Source organism: Halichoerus grypus, chromosome 11 (genome assembly GCF_964656455.1).
Source record: "Halichoerus grypus chromosome 11, mHalGry1.hap1.1, whole genome shotgun sequence".
Classification (NCBI taxonomy): Eukaryota; Metazoa; Chordata; class Mammalia; order Carnivora; family Phocidae; genus Halichoerus; species Halichoerus grypus.
This window is the reverse complement of record NC_135722.1, coordinates 108825576-108846658: the sequence shown is the minus strand read 5'-3', so window position 1 is coordinate 108846658 and position 21083 is coordinate 108825576. Positions and strand designations below refer to the sequence as shown.

Genomic DNA, 21083 nt, shown 5'->3' with positions numbered 1-21083 from the left:
TAGTGTTTTCCAGAGTGGCTGCACCAGTTTGTATTCCCACCAACAGTGTAAGAGAGTTCCCCTTTCTCTGCATCCCCACCACCATCTGTTGTTTCCTGTGTTGTCAATTTTAGCCATTCTGACTGGTGTGAGGGGGTATCTCATCATGGTTTTGATTTGTATTTCCCTGATGATAAGTGATGTTGAGCATATTTTTATGTGTCTGTTGGCCATCTGTATGTCTTCTTTGGAAAAGTGTCTATTCATGTCTTCTGCCCATTTCTTAACTGGATTATTTGTTTTTTGGCTGTTGAGTTTGGTAAATTCTTTATAGATTTTGGATACTGTCCCTTTATCAGATATGTCATTTGCAAATGTCATCTCCCATTCCATAGGCTGCCTTTTAGTTTTGTTGATTGTTTCCTTCTCTTTGCAGAAGCTTTTTATCTTGATGGAGTCCCAATAGTTCATTTTGCTTTTGTTTCCCTTGATAGAGCTTTACATCATGTCTTGATTTGTATTTAGGCAACCTCCATCCCTTTAACACAAAATTGTTTTCTTAGCTCTTCTTACTATTTTACTTTCTAAACAAGGTGTATAAACAAACTATCAAGTTCAAGAAAATTCTGTTAGGTTTTCTTTGTTATTCTGTTGTGTTTATAGATTAATTTGGGTAGGAAATTGAAACCTTTACTTTTGTCTTCTAATCAATGATGGTGATATCCCTCACAGTATTCAATCTTTTTTTCATGTCACTCAGTGATTTTTTAAAAATATTTTTCCATACATACCTTGCAAATATTTGTTTACAGTTACCTTCAAATATCTTATGTTCATTGCTATTGTAAGAAGAGGCTTTAAAAAGCAAACACTTCCTATCATCTTTTAAATACAAGAATGCTGTTAAATTTTGTATATTGATCCGAATTCTTCCAAATCCAGGGAATATAGTATTAATTTGAAGAGATTTTTAGTGAATAAAATCATATTTTTCAAGAATAATGTGATTTTTTTTCTTGTGTTTCATACATTTTACTTTTGGCTTTATTGGCTTGGAACTTTAGTGCAAAATTGAATAGAAATGTTTTTTACTTGTATGTTATTTAAAGGTAATACTCAAATATTTCTGCCTAAGAAGGCTATAGATTTTCACACATTACGTGTTTTTCCTCTATTTCTATTTTGTTAATATTTCCTATTAAATATATGCATTTGGTTAAGGACTGGCTTTTCTTCCTATTTTTCTAAGGTTTTAATTATTTTTATCATAAATGAATTCTCAGTACTATTGAATCCCTTTACAAACTTCTTAAAAGTATTGCATCTACTTCTTAATCTGTTATTTTGAGGAAAGCTATCCTAAATATGTCTGTTATGAAACTGTTACCACATTCTTAGAGTAAATGCTGGTACCACTAAATACTAATCAATAAATATTAATATTATTTCAGATATGGCTAGATTTGCTTTGTTAACATGTTTTTTTAGAATCTTTACATGAGTGTTTGTGAGAAATCAGCCAGTATTTTTCCAACTTTTCCTCTTCTTCCCTAATTTTGTTTCAGTTTTGTATAAGCCCTGTAAAAGAATTTAAGAAGCGTACTTCTCTTTTTTATGTGAGTGTTTATTGAAAATAGAGCTTATCAGTTTCCTAGAAGTTTCGTAAGACGTGTCTTTACAACCATTTGGGTCTAACCTTTTTTCCAGATAGGTATGACAAAGAAAAATTAATTTGTTTAATGTTTATGAATCCATTCAGTTTTTTATTTTATCATGTATTAAGTTTATTAAACTTTTCTAGAAAATTTTCCATGTATTTCCTCTGTGTTATGTATGATATTCCCTAATTTTTTTTCTGTATTTATGTTTATCTGTATTCATCAGACCTTTTTATCTCGAATACTGTCTTTGTGCTAATTCTGTTTTTTTCACAATATGTCTTGGCTGGATATCTTAGATTCTAAAGATTTATTTATTTATTTATCTGAGAGAGAGAGAGAGAGAGAGACAGCACGAGAGGGGGGAGGGTCAGAGGGAGAAGCAGACTCCCCACTCAGCAGGGAGCCTGATGTGGGACTCGATCCCAGGACTCATGATCCAGAGCAGTTGCTTAACCAACTGAGCCACCCGGGCGCCCTAGATGTCCAAGATTTCATTAGTTCTTTTAAAGGGCCAGTGTTTGCTTCAGTGACCCACTCAGTCCTTTGTTTCATTACGATTTCATTCATGTGTTTTTGCTCTATATTATTTGCTTACTTCTATTTATGTATTGGTTTAGTATTTTTCTGACTTCTTAAGTTGAATGCTTAGTTCATATGTTTTTCTTCCTGGTTTTTGTATGTGCATATATGTACACATAGTTCTATGTTTGGAAGATGTGTGTGTGTGTGTGTGTGTGTGTGTATTTCAGTTTTGCGCTATATGCAGATGTGAGGCAGTCTTTCTGTTATTGGGTTTCTAATATTACCACTCAGTAGTCAGAGAATGAGGCATCTGTGATATGTATTTTTGGATCTTTGTGATGTGACTTATGTGTCTACATGGGCAGGCCAAGTCCAGAAATAAAACCATCATGAATCCTTGTAGAGTTAGTTAACCCTTGCAATTCAAAATTCAGTTAACCTGTACAATTAAGAATTCGTACAATTTTAGTCTCTCCTTGCTTTGGAAAGGCAACACTGCACAATGGTTAATAACTCAGATTCCAGAGCAAGTCTAGAGCTTTCATCTGCTAACTGCGTGACTTTGGACAGGTCATTTAAGCTCTACGTTATCTGTAAAACAGGGATGCTGATAGTAATTACAGGACTGTTATGAGGCTTAAATTAGTTACACAAAAATCCCTTTCAATAATCGAAATCTTTACAATAATCCTGACATACAATTAATCTATATAAATTTTAACTATTATGTTTATATTTGACATCTAGAGCATCCTTTTATTTTTTTTTAATTTTGTTCAGCTATGTACTAAAATGTCTATCCAACATTCTCTGTGGACATAGCAGAAGTGGTATACCTCCTTACATAGTAGTTCCAATGGCCATGCAGCCAGAATTCCTCTACCAACATTCCATCCTTCCAGAAGAGTGAACATTACTCCTTCTACTGCTGACACTCCCTTACACTTTGCTGTGATTTATCTAATTATATTTTCATGTCTGTAAAAATATACTGAGTTTACACCATCTTGGACCAAACCCCAACTTATTTTAGACAACAGCCAAGGGCTTGCTAATGGATAAAATTTTCCTGAAATGTGGAAAGTGCAAAAGTCTGGGGGAAAAGTACTTAACAAGAAAAACGTATAGCAGGAAGAAAGATACATGGGATTAATTTGCTGAAATCAGTTTACTGAAGAAAAAAAAAAAGAGCTCCACCTATAATGTTGGTTAAGTAATAAATTAGAAAACTTCTTCTAGATCATTCTATAGATCCAGGGTTTGATAAGGATACAAATGAGGAGCTGACCAATATACAGTTCTTGTCTCCGGATAGGTACTGCCTCCCATCACCCTATTGCTGAGGGCAAGTCACAGCCAGTTATGTTCCCCCAGCAAAGTGCACACACTCTGTGAGTCATAAAGCTGGAAAATCCAGCTCAGGTCTTCCACTTCATTTTCATTCAGCCACCATTTTAACTGAAATCCTATTCTCCGCTAGAGGACGTGAAAGACACAGTTCATTTGTTTTCATTTTTATTGAAATACGAAAGGTCACATGAATGTGCTGTGCTAGGAAAGGTGCTTTTCGAAGTTGGTCAAGAAGGGCTGGACTGCCTGCGACTGCCTGAAGGAGAGAAAAAGAGCAGAATGTCAAGATAGCAATCCCAGGAAGACCTCAGTCTGTCCCTTCTCATGGTTCTGTTTCCATCGTCTTCCAGGTACCTTTTGCCACTTCCTTTGGCTTATATTTGTGACCCTTGTAGTCTTCTTGCCCAAAAGTATTCCAGGTGATGTTTGCAAAATCTCAGTTACTAGATTATGTCATTTCTCTGTGCAAAAGCACTTGAAGGGTTCTCTCTGTCTCACTCAGGATAAAACATTTAAAACCTTTACCACATGACCACCAAGGTCCATGTGACCAGGCTTCCCACCACTTTTCTGAATTTGTCTCTGCCATTTTCCCCAATTTCATTCTCCTCCAGGCTATTGCCTCTTGGCACTTCTGTAGACACGTGAAGCACATTTCTACCTCGGGGTGTTTGTACATGCTGTTCCCTGAAGCTGTGATACTTTTCCCCCCACAGGGACCACAAGGTTCACCACCACCACCCCAGTCTGTCCATTCCTTGTTCTGACTTTACCATTTTATCACTGGAAGGAAACTTTGCCTGAGTAATCTATCTGTAGCAAGACAGCATCCACCCTCTGTGTCTTTAGCCTCCTTTATTTCCCTTAGCTCTTCTCCCTCTCTGACACAGGATCTATTTCCTTGTGTAGTTAGAGTCTGTCTCCCCTCACTCGAGCATGGCTTTCTCAGAGCAAGGACTCCACTTATTTTCTTGCCTGGTATATTGCAAGCATCCGGATCAGAACCTGGAACATAGTACGTGCTTGATAAATACTAGTCCCGTAAATAATTCAGTCCCCAAATGTGGTTCTGTTGGACTAATTAGGCCCCAAAAGCAGTTATACTGAAGTGTCTGGGCAGCGGTGCAGTGGCTGTGTCAGAAACCAGGGGTAGGAGATGGCATGAGCACATACGGAAACTACTGAGATGAACCTCACAATAAATAGAATTTAAATTATGTTTCTGAGAGGGAGACTCACAATTGCCTATAATATAGAGCGATATAAAGCTGCTGTGAGTAAAATAATTTTGGGTCTAACCTTGATGTACCCATCCTAAAGTATTTTGACAAAAATAATAATAACAGTACTACTACTACGACATGTGAAGGTGAGTGCTCACAGGGGCTCGTGAGCAGCATGTGCAGGTGTGAGAGCACACTCTGAGTGTGAGATCCGCTCGTGAGAGTGGTGCAGAACCAGAGTCCTCCTCTACACAGGGCAGCTTTTATACTGTCTGGTGATGGGAGCTCGGAGTAGCGATGCAATGCATAGGCACTCAGAGGACCAAAGTCCTGCTTTGTCCTTGCTCCTCTGTTTCCTGTGTTCTCAGGATCGGAGGCGATGTGTGGTAACTCGGCATGTGGGAGGGGTGGGCAAGGGAGGGAATGAGAGAGATGAATGAAAGTCATAATGGAAACATGAGGAAATTTCTATTTTAATAATTACTACCCTGTGTCCTGCATAGTTCATTGCTTCCTAGCTTGGTTTTGCTCAACTCACGGATGGATTGATTGTGGAGGTGGAGGTAAGATCCAGATACACATAAGTAGAGTAAAAAAACAGCAACTAACCGCCAAACTACATCAACAAGAAACACTAGTGTGACCATTTATGCTGTCAGCTGCCATTTGGTCATTGGACCTCACCACCAATATTACTCTCCCATTTACTTCACTTGCCAACAACTCTTGACCCTTACCATTTTCAATTGCCAGGGAAGAGATAGAAAGGTCTTGTCATGGACATTCGTTCAATGGTGGGCATCTGGGCTTTAACATTTGGTTTTTCAAATGATTTTTGTACCTAAAAACAAAAAGAGGGTTAAGATGAGACATGCCTCTTGTGAATTCTCAGAAAAGATTTTCCACCATGAGCCAGAAAATTCTAGGAATGCAGGGTGCTCCTAGGATTGATGGGGCCAGCCCCATGGACACTCAAACTCTTTGCCACTGCTGCCCCACCTGTTAAAAGTGACACCCCATGTCAGAATACACTCTTTATCTCAAACACTTTGTGCCTAATCCAAGCCCTTTCAAACTCCATTTCCTGTTTTCTGTTTCTGATCTAATAATCAATTTTCCCTTGGGGTCTGTTCATGGGAACTGGATCTTGAGAATTCTCTACTTTCTACGTCCACCAGGGTTAACTCCTCAATTCAATGAGACTCAAATCCCAGGATTTTGTTCTTAAGTCCAGAACACTGAGCAACTTTCACATCCCTGCTACCAAGCTGACCTGAAGTCTTTTGCCACAGGCTGATCAATGAGATCCTACTTAACCTAGACCAATTATTTCTAGTCTTTTCCTGGAAATGCCCTTCCAAGTGCAATGTCTAAATCCTACTCATCCAAAGGATTTAACTTGCTAAGTTCCTAATCAGAGACCCCAACTCATGTCATGCTGCTGTCTTCTCCAATTTACTATTGGTATAGCCTTCTTCTGGAAGAGTACAACTGTTCTCTGTGTTTTTGAATGAAAATACAACCACACTTTTCCATGTTCTTAATACTAATCCCTTGCTCCCCAAAAAAGGAGGGAGCATATATTTATTTATTCATACATTTATTCATTCAACGAATATTAATTTCTATGTGCCTGAATGTTGAGGCGTTTAGCAAATCCCTGCCTTCGTAAATTCATATTTGAGTGAGTTAATACGACATAAACGAGGTAAAAAACGAACCTATAGAAAAAAAACCTATAAACTGAGTGCATGGAGGGAGGAAGGAGGGGCGACTAAGGAGTGTCCAGAGCTGGGGAAGCAGCATCAGGTCTCCCCTTCTTGACCACTCCATTCACAGACAGTCTTCTCCTGTCTCCTCTTTCACATGTCCTCAGTCTTTTTCTTTACAGATCCCATCACAATCTGTAACCACACATTTGTTTGTTGACCTACTTGTTCAGTGACCATGTGTCTCACATGCATGTGTCTCGTTTGCCCCTTTGTCTCAGGATAGGGCCCACAAGTATGCCACCCCGTCCATATTTATTTAATAAAGTAAACAATGAAAGTTAATGCAAATACCTCCCACTCTTTGAAATTTAAGAACTTACACCCCATGACACACAAGCTTATATTTTATATTATTTTTTATATTTTGATCTCCTGCTACAGTGCATTTTTTTTTATTTCCTAAATCAGGTTTTAAACACCTAGATGACGGGAACCAGATCCCATTCCACTTGTGTTTGCCTGACCAGTTCTGCCATTGTCACCTAGCAAAGCCTTCCTGCACAAACAAATGACTAGAAGAGGAATGACAAGCTTACCTTCTGAAATACTTCTATGAGGTGATAGCGCCAAGAATATTTTTGGAAGCATGTGATGAGTTGTACAATGAAGAGAGATCCCTTTGTGACGTGTCTCCAGGATACGTTATCTATGAAGACAGGAAGTGGTAAGCCTTGGGCTGTGGCCTTCACTCTTATTTTGTTTACAGTTTTTTCTAAAGCATAGCTTGGTAGTTATCTTGATGTGTTTAGGAGAAGCAGCTATAACCCAACATTAACTCATTTTGCACAGATAAGAAGCAAACAAACGAAAAACTAGCAGAGGCTGAACTAACAGGGCAGCTCATCAGAACCGCAGGAGACGGCACAGTGGTTGCATTATATTCTTAGGACTGACTGACTTTTAATTACGTGCCCTATGTTCATGCACTTGGCTTTCAAAAGAGGCTTGAGAGATAACTGAAATTATCCCATTTTACAGAGGAAAGAATAGAAGGATTCAAGAATGTTGCCACATTTACACAGGTGGCCATTTATAGATTATATACTGTGCTGTCTTTCACAATATAATAAACAAAATAGGTGAACAGACCCAAAGGAAACTTTTGGAGGGGATGGATATGTTTATGGCATGGATTTTGGTGCTGGTTTCACAGATAATACTTATCTCCAAACTCATTAAGTCCTAGCATATGTCAGTCATATTTCTATAAAGTGGTTTAAAAAGACTGAAAAGAAAAATTTGCAAATTAGAAACACCCAATGTAAGGCTTCTTCAGATGATTACGTAGAGGTCAAAAACTAAACACTGCTCTACTGTTAGTAGGTCAAATAAGCCCCCAGGTATCATTTCCTACTTCTTTTAGAGGGGCATCCCCATTGTCCCGGGGCGTGTGATAGCGCCATCCAGACAGCACCAGACGGGGAGCACGGAGCAGAAGGCTTGCACTTGATCACCTGAGAAAGGGCAGCCAGTCCCAGGACCCATGAAAACTCTTCTCAAAATGTTGAATGGATTTAGTAGAAAAACGAATCAGTCATTTGTTTTAAAATGGTATATGATAAAGGGGGTTCCTTGCATTAGGTTGTTTTAATGTTTGGTGTACCTTTGACTGTAAAGCACAGCACTTATAATAAAAGCACAGTCTTAGAAAGCAAGGGGAAAAACAGAGGCTTCATCCCCATAGAACAGACGAGACAAGATTTAAAATATATCGACAAGACTTAAAATTTACTTTGGCTCATTGCTGCACGGAGCCTATGTTGATTTTCTAGAATCATTCAGAGGTGGCCTCAGGCCCACAAATCTCTGTGTGCACTGGAAAGACACATACGTGGGGTCGAGGAGCAGAAAGCAACGAAGTCCTTCTCAATGTGGACCCTCTGGACGGCATCACTCTCCAGGAGCAGAGGTCGATGTGAGAAGCTGTTGGTTGAGGCCGCTGGTGAGTCACTGACCCACACTTCCCCAAGACTTTCTGTGGAGATATCAACTTTCTACACACTGTGTGCCTCTCAGGATGACTAGAGCAATTGCCCACCTCTTTGTTTTTAAGTAGTTATTCCAACCAGTTAGGCACACACACGCACACACACACACGTGCACGCACACACGCACACACACACGTGCACACATACACACGCACACACACGTGCACACACACACGCGCACACACACACGCACACACACACGTGCACGCACACAGACACACACACACACAGTGCTCTGCCTTTCTCTAGGGTCCTTCAGCAATGTGCCAATTAATGCTGACAGCATCACAAAACTAGAAGAAACCATTTACTAAGAGAATAGAAGTTAAAGCCTTAGTTGCCTAATTTCAGAGAGCATAGTTACATTTTTTAGGTAAATTATGTTTGTTTCCTTTTCCCCCCAAACATTGCTCTACAAAGCTAAAGGACAGTCGGAAGTCAGGAAAAAAGAAGTTTCTTTTGACTGCCATCCCAAGTTCCCTCACCTTCCTACTCACTTCCCTTTCAATATGCCTGATTAAAAAAAAAAGGATGCTGCTATTACATAATATGCTCACTTTCAAAGGAAATTTTTCTCAAGCCAGAGATTGTCAAAATGACTGTAAAACATTAACAAGGAAAGCCCTCATTAAAATCATTTTGTCCCAGGATTTGGATATTTATGTTTAGCTTCAATTTAGTAATTCTGGTGGTCTTCTTCACCACTTCCCCTGGATTAAGTTGAACAGAAATTTGTCAGCCGATGGGACAAATGCTCATGATACCAGCCCCCTCAGGGGAGTTTCCTACTAATTCAGTCTAGTTTATTTGCCCTGAAAGGGGTCGAAGATCGTCTCCTCTAGAAACAAAGCACACATCACAGTTCTCCCCAGACACCTTCATGACCGTTGGGGTTTCCATCTCAGAACTCACCACCTCTGCAGGCCTGGATGATGATGACCTTGGGTTTGTCCCTGAGGTTGAGGCAGTTACGGTTGTTGAAGATCTGGAAGATGGTGTCATAAGGTAGCACATCCGGGTTTTCCGGGCTGAAGGCAGTCCCGCAGATTCCACTCAGGATTCCGTGAGACATGAGCACCAGGAACGTGCTGTCTGAGCACTTGTGCTCTGGGCGGGCGGCGAATGCCCTCAGCGCTGACTCCATATCCTGAAAAAGACCTCCAGAGCTCACTTTGATAGGAGAAGCATTTCAGTTGGTCTCACCTCCTGCTTATCCTGAGCAGCAGTGTAAGAAACATCCAGAATGTTCCACTCGCTATGCCTTCACGCACTGCTTGCTCGAGGGCGGCTGTCTGATCTTTCTTTCTATAATGGAGCAGTGGTTAGAACTTTCCACTCCTGATGACATTGTATAAACTCCTCTTGATATATTTGACAGTCACTTTTTGTCACTTAGGTACTTTTTCCTTTCTGTCTCTCTTTCCTCTCATTACTTGATAAGAACCTTGGGTCATAAATGCATCCTACCAGATCCCATAAAACCTTCCCACTGTGCTTAGAATAAGATCAAACCTCTGATGTACAAACACCCCTCCCTCCCCCTGCCTCATCTCCCCCGGTCTCCAGCCACCCCGGTCTTGCTGTGCAGCTACTGTGTGGCTCCCATTCAGTTCCAGATGCAGTTCATCCGCAGCTGTCCAGAGCTGTGTGGGTCCCCATACTCATGTGTCTGCTCCTGCAGTAACTCCCCAAAGATCCCATCTGACATCATGTTTGCTGGGATCCCCACTCACCAGTTTGCTCTCCTGCTTCCTTTTTACTTAGTTTTAACTTTCTTTTCACTCACTTTTAACTTTCTTTTCACTCTTACAGAGACGCACCAAAGCTGTGAAATTTTCTGTTTTGCTTATGGTACGATTATCCTGCACCAAGCGAGCCCAGAGCACTGCAGCTGGGAGCTTCCTGTCTCATTCACAGACCTGTGCCCAATGCCAGGAAGTGCCCCTGGGACACAGTTGGGACTCGATATGTACACGGTGAGTACACGTCTATGAAATATACATCACTCTAGGATTTTCTGGGGACTGTTGGGGCTGAGTTCTAATCATCCCACTTTGGAACTAAGGATTGTCTGGATACACATGCCAATCACTTTGTCCAGTTATGGAACTGAGGATATTTAGAGCTCAAAAAAGACATAGATTTTCCCTGTTTCTTACTTTCATGTTTTAAACACACACACAAATATGGCCTAAGGATGTCAAAGTATTTGCCTAATATGCTAAAGCTAACATCTTCGTAGTAGGATGTGTATTGAATATATACATGTTTGGGGTGGGTGAGGGGCCCCTACCTTAGCAGTGAGGTCCTCTTTCACATCCACACTGTAGCCAAGGCCCTCCAGTAGACTCCTCATCCCTGCGATGTCAAGTTTGGCCCCATCCCTGGGAGGAAGATGATCGAACTCTATATTGCATATGATGAGAGCGAGACGAGTACGATCCTTTTTCTCCTTTATTGGGTAGATCTGCAGGAAATGGATATACAGTGAGCTTGACTTAATTTCCTTTGACACCCTCATCCACCAGTCACTGTTACTGTGCTCAGGGCTCCTTTAGCTGCCCTGTGCCCCATCCTGTACCAGAAGACATTGCCCTCCTGTCTCTCTGTAATGGATTGAGTTGGCAGTAGCAAGAAGTGCAAATTGGAAGTAAGTTGTCTTTTAAGAACCCACAGCAGGACCCAGTATATAGCTGGGATGGTGACTCAAGAATCTTCAGGAGACTAGACTGCTCCCTACCCTCTCCTCCTCTCTCTTCTCCACCTAGTCGTCTTTCTTAGCATTCAGTCCAGTTTTGTAGAAGCCAGGAGACACTTGGCACCGGCTCCAGCTAAAAATGAATACATCAGGGGTCTTTTTTCTTTGGTAATATTATTATTTTGGTACTTTTTTTTTTTTTTTTTAAGGCATCAACATACAATGCTATGCAGACTTTAATTATATTTTTTTAAAAAATATGCTTTTTGTCTAGGCTTTTCAACTAGAATGCAAACAACTGTTACTCAGCCATGTTCTCTTATAAATATTTTGCTTCTGTAACTACAGCTAAAATTGTCATAAATAACAAATAGATTCGAGAACAAATAAATGAACAAGATGAGAGATCTGTATTCTGTCATGGGGTTGAAAGAGAATTGGAGTCTGTGGGAGGCCACATGATTTCCTCCTTGCTCAGAGTATCTATGGATAAGATTACCACTGTCCCCACTCCCCAACTCTGCAATCAGCATTTTAGGAAATCGTGTCATTAGTGAAAACACTTGTTTCTCTCTTATTCTCGATGTCATGGACTGAGCATAGCACCTCTGCAGCCTTCTCATTATACAGTTTCATGAATTCTTCATGAGGACAAAGCTTGAGAGTATCTGTAGATTCTTCTGGCTCAGGTTGCCCAGGCATGTCCTCGGGACCTGCGGGATACATCACGGATCATAAATTAGGATATCTGCCTTTGTGACCCAATTTTCCCTTAGGAATACTGACAGAGAAGGGAAATCATGGGAAAAAGATCTTCCAGCGTGTAGGGGTTATGATTGTGTGTCTAACCTCTAGTGTGAGGACGTGTCTTTTGAGTAGGAAAGAACAGGAAGATTGTTAGTAGAGGAAGCAGATCCACCCGAAAATGCAGGTATAGGTTTCTGATAATTCTGACGAAAACACCTTGATGATTTGGGGTCAAATTTAGCCTTGCCATATTCAGCAAAAACAGTTTGATTTTTCCAATGGTTTTACTCTAGGGCCCTCACTCGTCCACTCGTGGACCTTCTATTGTCTCTGATCAAGAACATCCTGGGTTAAGATTTATTGGAGTGCTGTCCCTTAGAAATGAAATTGAGCCACATGTGCAATTCAAAATTTTGTAATGTCCTTGGTAAGAAACAAAAAAGAAACAGATGAAATTAATTAATATGAGTAATATATTTTAACATGATATATGCAAAATCTCATCCTCTCAACGTGTGTTACTGGTCACGAGCAGCCCTGAGTAGCTGGGTGTGGCTGGTAGCTATCCTGTCGGACGGTGTACAATCCTGAGTCCACTCCCACCCCAGGCACCATGTGCAGATACCCGTGCACACAGGGAACGGAATCTTCAACTGTGCACGGATGCTTGATCTTTGTGGAGGAGACAGACTGTGGTGGCTCCTCACCGAGATGTACAGTCAGCGACTTAAAGGAGAAACCTATCTAGTAACCAGCCCTGTGTCCGGGGTCGACCAGACGGTTGTCTGTCAGGGATCCTAATGTGCTCTGGATGTCCTTGCCCCCAAAGTGCGAACTAACTAGCATGAAGTTTTCAATCCATGTTTTCAAATGTGAGAAAATACCTCCTCCCACCTGGGGAAGTTTGTCTCTGACTCATCCTGACCTAATCTCTAGAGAAATGTAGGACTGTCCGACCCCGCTTGGCCTCACTTAACTGAGATTGTGCAAGAAGCTTGGAAAGTCCTGAGCCCGCCCTTGGAGAAATGAGGAAGAGGAATCCATAAACAGAATTTAGCAGTTTGCCAAGACCTAATGTAACAAGGATTTTGTCCCTGAAAGGAATAAACCTTTGTGTTCAGTGACACAAGCCAACCAAGAAATCCTCTGATTTTCTTTTATTTAAATGACAAAAGCAATGTTATCCTGTACAAAATTTTCAGTTTTTATATTTTATACTTTTTTTTCCTGTTTCACTCATTTGTTTCCATTAGTTTTTAAATAACATTTTTGTGATAGATGTCTTTCTAAACTGAATGCTAAAAACCTGACCTCTGGAGATGCAGCCAATTATAAGTCTTTAAAGAAACCAGGCTTTCTGAACATTTCTTAAACAGAGACATTTGCTCTCCCTTTGTATTCCAGAAGATTCCACCAGTGTGAGGACGTCCAGGCTCCTGGGCTAGTCTCTGGTCAGAGGGTAAATTTTCTCAGCAAAATTCTCCTCTGTTTCCAGGTTGTGTCCAGGTTTGGTGAACATCCTAATTAACAAACATCAGCTCCTAATGACCATCTTGTATCTGTGTACAGATACCGTGTTTGCAGACAAAATTGAGAATTACATAGGATGTCTATCTCACATTTAATAGTAAAGTTAGCATGAAAATGAATCTTTCATTACAACATAATAAATACTGTAGTGCAGCCTGCTGCCCAAAGGGGGTTCCATTTGCCTGGCAGCACACAGAAAGAAATGAGAGAATTCGTAGTTTAGATAAAAATTTTAACGTTTGTCTTATCTGTTACTTAATGAAATGCTCAAGAAACCCCTTAAACTGATACAAAAAGGAAGAGACTGGTCCAAGGTAAAACAGAGCCATCTCCCTTGGCAGGTAGGCATCCAAGTAGTTATTCCCAAGACTAACAGTGCTCGTTGCGTAGAATGCACATATATGAGTTTGTTGTATCAGAATGGTATCCGTGTCCAGAAGGCCTGGCCAAGGTCTTTCCATATGCCGGTAGCCCAGCTCACCCAGCTTCCTGGCCTGCAGGAGCCCTGGGATTCCTCCGGGGCCCCCGCATGCAGAGAGCGCCCAGGGAGCCTCACATGGACTTGTTGAAAAAGCATATTTGCTATAGTGAGGTCTCTACAGTTTCTATTGCATTTTGTTTATTATTGCTTCTTCTTATTATTATTATTGATCAACTCTGAGATTTCAGGACTGGGATTTGAGCTTAACCTCTGTAGTGAATCAAGTCTGTCACTGGTGAACTTGGGCAAGGGGCTATTTAGGTTCTAGTAATACTTATAATTCAATCTAGGTCAGAATTAAAGTGTTTTAATAGATTGAACACTTTACAAGTGTTCTCCTGATCATATTTTGTAATGTACAGAAATGAGTAAGCACTAGAAAGGTCTAAATACTAGAAGCGAAGTAATACTTTTGAGAACTAGTATCTACTGCATGCCTGTTCTTTATCTCTTGTATTCATCCTGTGTTCATTACATGCCTGCTGTGTGGCTGGCACTCTGCTGAGAGCTACTATTCCCTCATGAAGAAAACACCTGTGCTCTGGATGAAGAAACTTGGTGGATTATAGTCCTGTCTAATTCAGAACAGATCTGATGAGGGGAATCAAGTGTTTAACTCTATAGATGTTAGTTTTGTGAAGTCAGTGGAGTCTTTGGATGGAAATGTTGAATGTGTAGCGAGAGGTAAATGTATCTGGAGTTCAGAGGAGAATTCTGGGTGAGAGCTACTGTCTTCGGAGTTGTCAGCCTGTGCCTGCCACGAAGTCCCTGGCCTGTGAAGAAGTTACCAAAATTGTCACCGTTTCCCAGATCCTGAGACTGATGCCCAGGGTGGTTAAGGAGCTGGAATGAAATCATGGAGTATCTACAGTGACGGAACCTGGGTCCACATGCGGATATCCTTTACTACACCATGTCCACACTCAGCTCTTTCTATGAGCAATGGAAGCACAGCGACTCAGCTTCTTAGCTAATTGGAAAGTGGATCCCCTCTCACAAAAGGCAAGATGGCCTCTCAGAGGATGATGACAGATTTAGTAAAAAATTATACATTAATAATGGAAGGATGGTGGGATTATGGAGGACCCTGGAGGGGCCTTGGTGTTAAGTAGATTCTGGAAAACTTGAGACACCCATTGTTAAGTGATTTCAGTTTACCTTTTACACTGGTGGAATATTTGTCCGTTTTAATGAAAGTTTGGACAAGGGCTTGACCTGCCTCCTGCCGTTTCTGTCGCACAGAGTCCAGAAAGACCCAGGGCTTGTCTTCAGGTTTGGCATCATAAAATTTTTTCTTTTCTGCTTCCTCCAATTTCAGAACATCTTTTTCCAACAAGCCATGCAAAACACCAGTAATGAGTTCTTTGCCCACAGTTTCCAAAATCTTAAATGGGTTTTTGTCATGTTTGTCTTTTGTCAGAAATACAAACACTCCTTTAACTATAAGCACAACTTAAAGAGTTTTGCCCTGTCTCTAGAAAGTTCCTCATTATGGGAAATACCCCTGAAAATGCCTTCTGTCTATTTCGCCATTTGCCCCATAAAGTATGTCCTCTTTCATCGTATCCATAGAGTTCTCTGAGCCATCAAATTCACACTGGGCTGCGTTTAATGATTCATCCCCACTGAAGATTTTTGGAGGGAGCTTCTCATCTTTCTTCTGTGACACTGGGCCTAATGCTAACTTCCTGGCCACCTACTGCTTTCATATTTCTCTTTCTCACAGTGATGATGATAATCTGTTTGTAATATATGCTCCAAGGAAAGGCCATGCTGTTGCCTAGAACTGTAAATTTTTTCCACTAGACTGTAGGATCTTTTCTTTCTTCTGTATTGAATTTCCTTGGTAAAAGCACAATGTCTTTGAATCCATATCTTTGTACCCACATCTCATGCCCACATCTTTGTGCTTAAAATACTTATAAATACTTATATGCTTGCTGCATGCATAAATTAATGAAGAAATGAATGAATGACTCTAGACCCCTAATATTTTAAGAACTTATCTCAATAAGAATTCTTAATTGAAAATCATCTGATGACTAATCTTTCCGTATGATAGATTAACTTGACACCAGGGTAATTTACTACTGTCTGGGATCATCTTAGCTGATAGGGTTGTGTGTAGTGTCATTTCCATCCCAAAATTTTTGTCTAGCTTTAATTTAATGGTGGAAATTCTTAAATACCTATTCCTTCATATTTTGTGTATTTTTATAAGAGCAATAAAAGCAGGAACCTTGTTTGTCTTGTTCATTCCTCTCTAAACAGTCCATAGAGCAAGATCTATAACACAGTTGGCATGTGTCAGATATTTTTCTTATGGCCTAGTATACTAGCAATTTTGACAAAATTATTTAGTGAAATAGTATTTTAACAAACATTTATTGCATGCACACTGAATCAACTACTGTGATGGGATCTTACCTACAAATAAGTCAGGTGTGTCTAATTTCCTCATAAAGTTTAAAGTCCAATAGGGGAAAAGGATAGATTTAATTCTTTAATGACAAGAAAAATATAGTAGGAGTTATGGCTGAAGAACCATAGGCCACTATAAGAATCAGGATTCTGAAATATAGTAGCAGAAATAGAAGTGGAGAGCAGGATCTGGATTTGAGAGAGGAATCAGTAAGCTTGGCCACTGCTGGAATGTTGGAAGTGAGGGAAAAGAAAACCCAAGATAATTCAGGTTTCTGGTTTGACTAACTGGGTGATAGTGGTGACATTACCCAGGATGGGGGCAAGTAGAGGAGAAGCAAGGTAGGGGAAGGATGACAAGCTCAGCTCCCTGAGGGAAACATGAGCGTGTATGTTCAGTAGGTACTAGAATAGTCAAGTGTGGTATTCAAGTGGGTAGTCAGGTTTGGGACACAGATTTAGATTTGTGAGTATGAACATGGTGGTAAAGCTACAGGGATGGCCTCTGCTAAGGCACAAAGATTAAGAAGAGAGAAAGGCATAGGACCAATCCATGAGAGTAACCTATCGCCCTCTCACTCTGGGGTCATCCTGTGAACACAGAGTTAATGTCAAGAAAGATGAGGTTCAAAAAATGTTCTTGCTTGGAAAATACCGTTACCTGGTGAAGGAAGAATTGCTGCTTGAGAGTCTGAGTTAAGTCGACTTCCAGATGGTGCACCTGAGGAAAGATTCAGGACATTAAAATAGTCACTTATCGTCTCCAAGTCATCTCGCCCGACCTGTTGGACACTCCCTAGTGAACACACCTTCTGCAGGCCTGTTCAAGGTGCAGCTAACTTAGAACCATACCCGTCACTGAGAAGCCAGAGCCTCGAGCCCGGCTGACTGAACTTTCCCCCTGGAGGCAGAACTAAGGAGTGTCTGCAAGCTACTCTCCATTTCTGCTTTCTAAGATGAAGGGGAATGGAGACAGCAACTGATGTAGATCAAGAGGTCTCTTGATTCTCCTGTCTCAAGGTGGCTCCTGGGGTGACCACTGCTGCCCAACAGGAGTGTGCCATGTTGCGTGTGTCACTCAGAGCTGGCCTGGACTGCGGAGAGAAAACGAAAAAGAACAGGCATGTGCACATGGACACTTAGCTTCGCTAAGATTTACCACAGCAGAAAATGAGGATGAGGTGACCCCCTGGCCAACCCTCAGTGTTAAGTCAGTTTCCCAAGTGTCATTGAACAGGAAGGTGGTCAAGCCAGGATACACATGCTAACTGTCTTCCTTATCATCTGTGGGCTCCTAAGTATGCTACTCCTCCAGCCCACAAAGGCCACCACCTGAGGACGCATGTGCCAGGATCCCTGACCATCACCTCCATAATCTGCATCCATCATACTAGTGGCAGAAGCCACACTCAGAGGAGGAAAACAGTGGGAAGCGCAGTTACAGTGTTTGGTTGCATAAAATCACTCAAACCTATTAATAGATCCTCTTGGGTCACTTTTATGATTGTTGATTTTAAGGACAAGAATTGAATTTAAATTTGTTGAAGGTTTTACGAGGATCTCAGTATGGCAACATCCACCTGAAAAGTTTATTCCAGAAACTTTCAGGATTGGCATAAGCTAACAAATGAGAAATGCTCCCCAATCTTCATTTTATAGTACTTATTGAAGACAGGATTTCCATAGACAAAATATGGTCCATTTCCCTGAATGGAGGGAGTCACAGCGTCAAGCCCAAGGCAGCACACTACAGTTTGTCCCATCCTTCCCACCTAGACTGCTGGAATGCATTAACCATCAGTGAATTCAAGAACATTCTCTGAGGGCACCTGGGTGGCTCAGTCATTAAGCGTCTGCCTTCAGCTCAGGTCGTGATCCCAGGGTCCTGGGATCGAGCCCCGCATCGGGCTCCCTGCTCCGCGGGAAGCCTGCTTCTCCCTCTCCCACTCCCCCTGCTGTGTCCCCTCTCTCGCTGTGTCTCTCTCTGTGTCAAATAAAATCTTTAAAAAAAAAAAAGAACATTCTCTGGTGGAGGCCTTTTTTATGGCAATAGGAAGTAGGTCTTCTTATGACCAAGAACTTTCTTTTAGGAAGATCTCTCCCATTAATGTGCATCCAAATATTATATCTCATTGTCATAGTCTATGGACCTACAGAAATTGGCCAATGGATGAGAGAGAGATGAAGCCATGAGGAGCCTGACCGGGGAGGGACACGTGACAACTGGAGCGGCAGACTCCAGGCTAGTATGTCACAGTGGGTTGGACAAGTGCCTCCAGGCCAATCCCCAGGAAAAAAGCCTTCTCATTTTCAAAGAACATCTTCTCTTTCTAAATGGCTTTGGCAAGTGCCTAAGAGACCAGGGCTGGACTCCACTGGAGCTCCTATCTTTGCTCTGTGCAGGGACTAAGTGACCACAGAAGGGGTGGTTCAGATGTCTGCGCCTGGTCTTGGGCTCTCAGAAGAACTGGAGGTCCAGGGGGCTGGGCCTCACAGAATGGTCCACAGCCCAGAACCACACTAGTGGACACTCTTACTCAAAAGAAAATGCGAGGAGGTACCTAGAAGGAAGAGTCTACTTAAAATCCTTACTTTTCTGTAAGCACTGAATTTATTCTGAGTGTTCCACCATCCCTGAAATATATTTTGTTCCTCCTGGAGAGTCAGATTTTGGAGAGATGTTATAAAAAGTATCTGAGTCTTTACGTCAGATGACTACATAAGTTCCCAGGGAGCCCTGGACTTTAAGGAAAGAGACAGACTGAGAGAGAGAGAGAGACTGAGTCAGTGCTTTGCCAGGATGACTAGAGAATATAGTATGAAGCTTTTCAGACTGTCCTCATGAAGTTCCACAAAGGAGGTATGGCGTATTCGGGATGGGAAGTAAGCATCAATCAAAGGAAGGATCCTGAGGTCAAAGGACCAGGACAAAAAGGAAGAAGCAGGAGACTTGCAGTAGAGCTACTGATACAGAAATGGGGCCCTGAGGCCAGGAACTGGGAAGTTGTCTGCAAACTAACCTGACCAAGGAAGAAAGCAAACGTTGGGCACAAGGACATGGGCCCGCCATGCACCTCAGTGGGAGGATTGACCCTTACCTGAGGAAAGCCCCATCTTCTCTGCAAGGAAGGAGTCCTCTTCACGAATATAACAAATAAAAATATCGCATGCCTGTGACCCTTTCCGAACAACAGAGTCAATCAGAGCTCGGGCCTTATCCATCACCGTAGCATTTTCATACCGCACTCTCTCCATCTCCTCCTGGTTCAGCACTCTTTTCTCTAAGAGCTCATCCAGCAAGCCGTTGAGGGTCCCTGTGTTCACTGAGCTGACAAACAGCTTCCGCTTGTCCTTCAGGGTCTTGTCTGAGTGAAGCACAAGGATTCCTCAAGTCATGAAAACAGTCTCATTTCCTCTCAGCTCAGCACCAAGGAGTAGCCTGCTTTAGACTTGACGTCCCTCCCCACGCAGCGCAGGACCCCTGAAGACCCCCACGGTCTCTCAGTGCCCCCTCAGCATTGACCCTGGGTGCTCACTGAGCAGCCTGAGGACTGAGTTGCTCTCCTGCCATTTGCATCTGAAAACCTGGGATCATCCCCACATGCCCCACGTGTACTCAACTCCGCAAAAGAAAATAATGAAGAGTGATGTCCCATGTCCTTTCCCGGGCCACTTCGGCACCCTCTGTCACACTCAGGCCTTTAACATTCAGCTAGGACCACAGAGCATCCCCAGGATGCCAGTGAAGCCCCAGTTCCCTCCTGGCCCTGGCCCGGCCTTTCTCCAGGCTGCGAGGAGTCTCCCGGGCCCTCCTTTTGCCTTCCCACCTGCTCCCCAGTGGCCCCCACCCCCCATTGTGCCCACCCACACAGTCACAGAACTACAGAGCAGCCAGGACTGTGTTTCCCCCAGACACGCCCTTTCAGACGGTTGGAGACTCACCAGCCATGGCTTTTCTCTCTCAGCTTCGAAGGACAGTCTGAAACTGAAAGCATATCCACCTTCCCTTTCAGCAGGGCATGTGTGCTTATTGAGAAATACCCACTGCTCATGCACAATCATCCTGTTTTGTTTTCCACCACCCCCCCACCCCCCACGAAAAATAGTTCCCTGAAACCTAGCCTGCATCGAGGAGCGTATCTTTGGGAAATTTCTTTCCCTGGCACTTGGATGAGATCAGAGGAGGGGAGCAGGGCTTGGAGAAAAAGTGCAAAGTGGCAAAGTGCACACAGGGTTTGACTCGCACAGCGCTGACTCTCCCATTGATTAGGAATTAGGAAGTGTGATCTGGAAAAGTCACTCCTACTTGGGCATCTTAGTCCATCTAGGCGGTGAGCGCGAAATACCATAGACGGATGCTTCTGAAGGAGAGGGATTGGTTTCTCAGGGCTCTGGAGGCTGGGAGTCCACGCTCAGGGGCCAGGCTGCTGACTGCTCACCCAGCTGGTCCTCACCTCGCGGAAAAGGCAAAGGGTTGTCTGGAGCCTCTCTTATAAGGGCTCTGCCTTCATGACCTGATCAGCTTCCAAAGACCTCAGCTCCTACTAACATCACCTCGGGCATCAGGTTTTCGGCACACGGATTCTTGGGGGGACACAGACCCTCAGTCTGAAGCATTTGGAGAAGCTGAGCACCTGCGTCCTGTGCCCCAGCCAGCAGCTCTGGGTGGCGTTCCTGTGAAGCCATCTTGCTTTTAGGAATGGAAACAGCT

At 42.4% G+C, this 21083-nt stretch overlaps 1 protein-coding gene and 1 long non-coding RNA gene across 3 annotated transcripts in view; one reads left to right on the top strand and one right to left on the bottom strand.

Moving 5' to 3' along the window:
• Positions 1-3664: 3664 nt before the first annotated feature.
• Positions 3665-20395, bottom strand: LOC118543054 (caspase-1-like). 2 transcript variants are annotated; one of them, XM_036103782.2, is made up of 11 exons: positions 20315-20395; positions 19471-19737; positions 17034-17093; positions 15110-15364; positions 11800-11906; positions 10789-10962; positions 9408-9642; positions 8339-8482; positions 7044-7153; positions 5473-5576; positions 3665-3768 (listed from the first exon to the last, which is right to left on the bottom strand). In XM_036103782.2, exons 1-10 carry the CDS (start codon positions 20319-20321, stop codon positions 5478-5480), a joined length of 1458 nt encoding a protein of 485 aa, XP_035959675.1. In that variant the 5' UTR covers positions 20322-20395; the 3' UTR covers positions 3665-3768; positions 5473-5477. The 2 variants fall into 2 exon arrangements, with proteins under 2 accessions (XP_035959675.1, XP_035959676.1); XM_036103783.2 differs by lacking the exon at positions 15110-15364.
• LOC144379479 (uncharacterized) overlaps positions 10341-21083 on the top strand; it is a 76767-nt gene continuing 66024 nt past the window's right edge. Inside the window, exon 1 of the long non-coding RNA XR_013442640.1 lies at positions 10341-10471. This is a non-coding gene — a long non-coding RNA (uncharacterized LOC144379479). The remainder of the gene's footprint in view (positions 10472-21083) is intronic.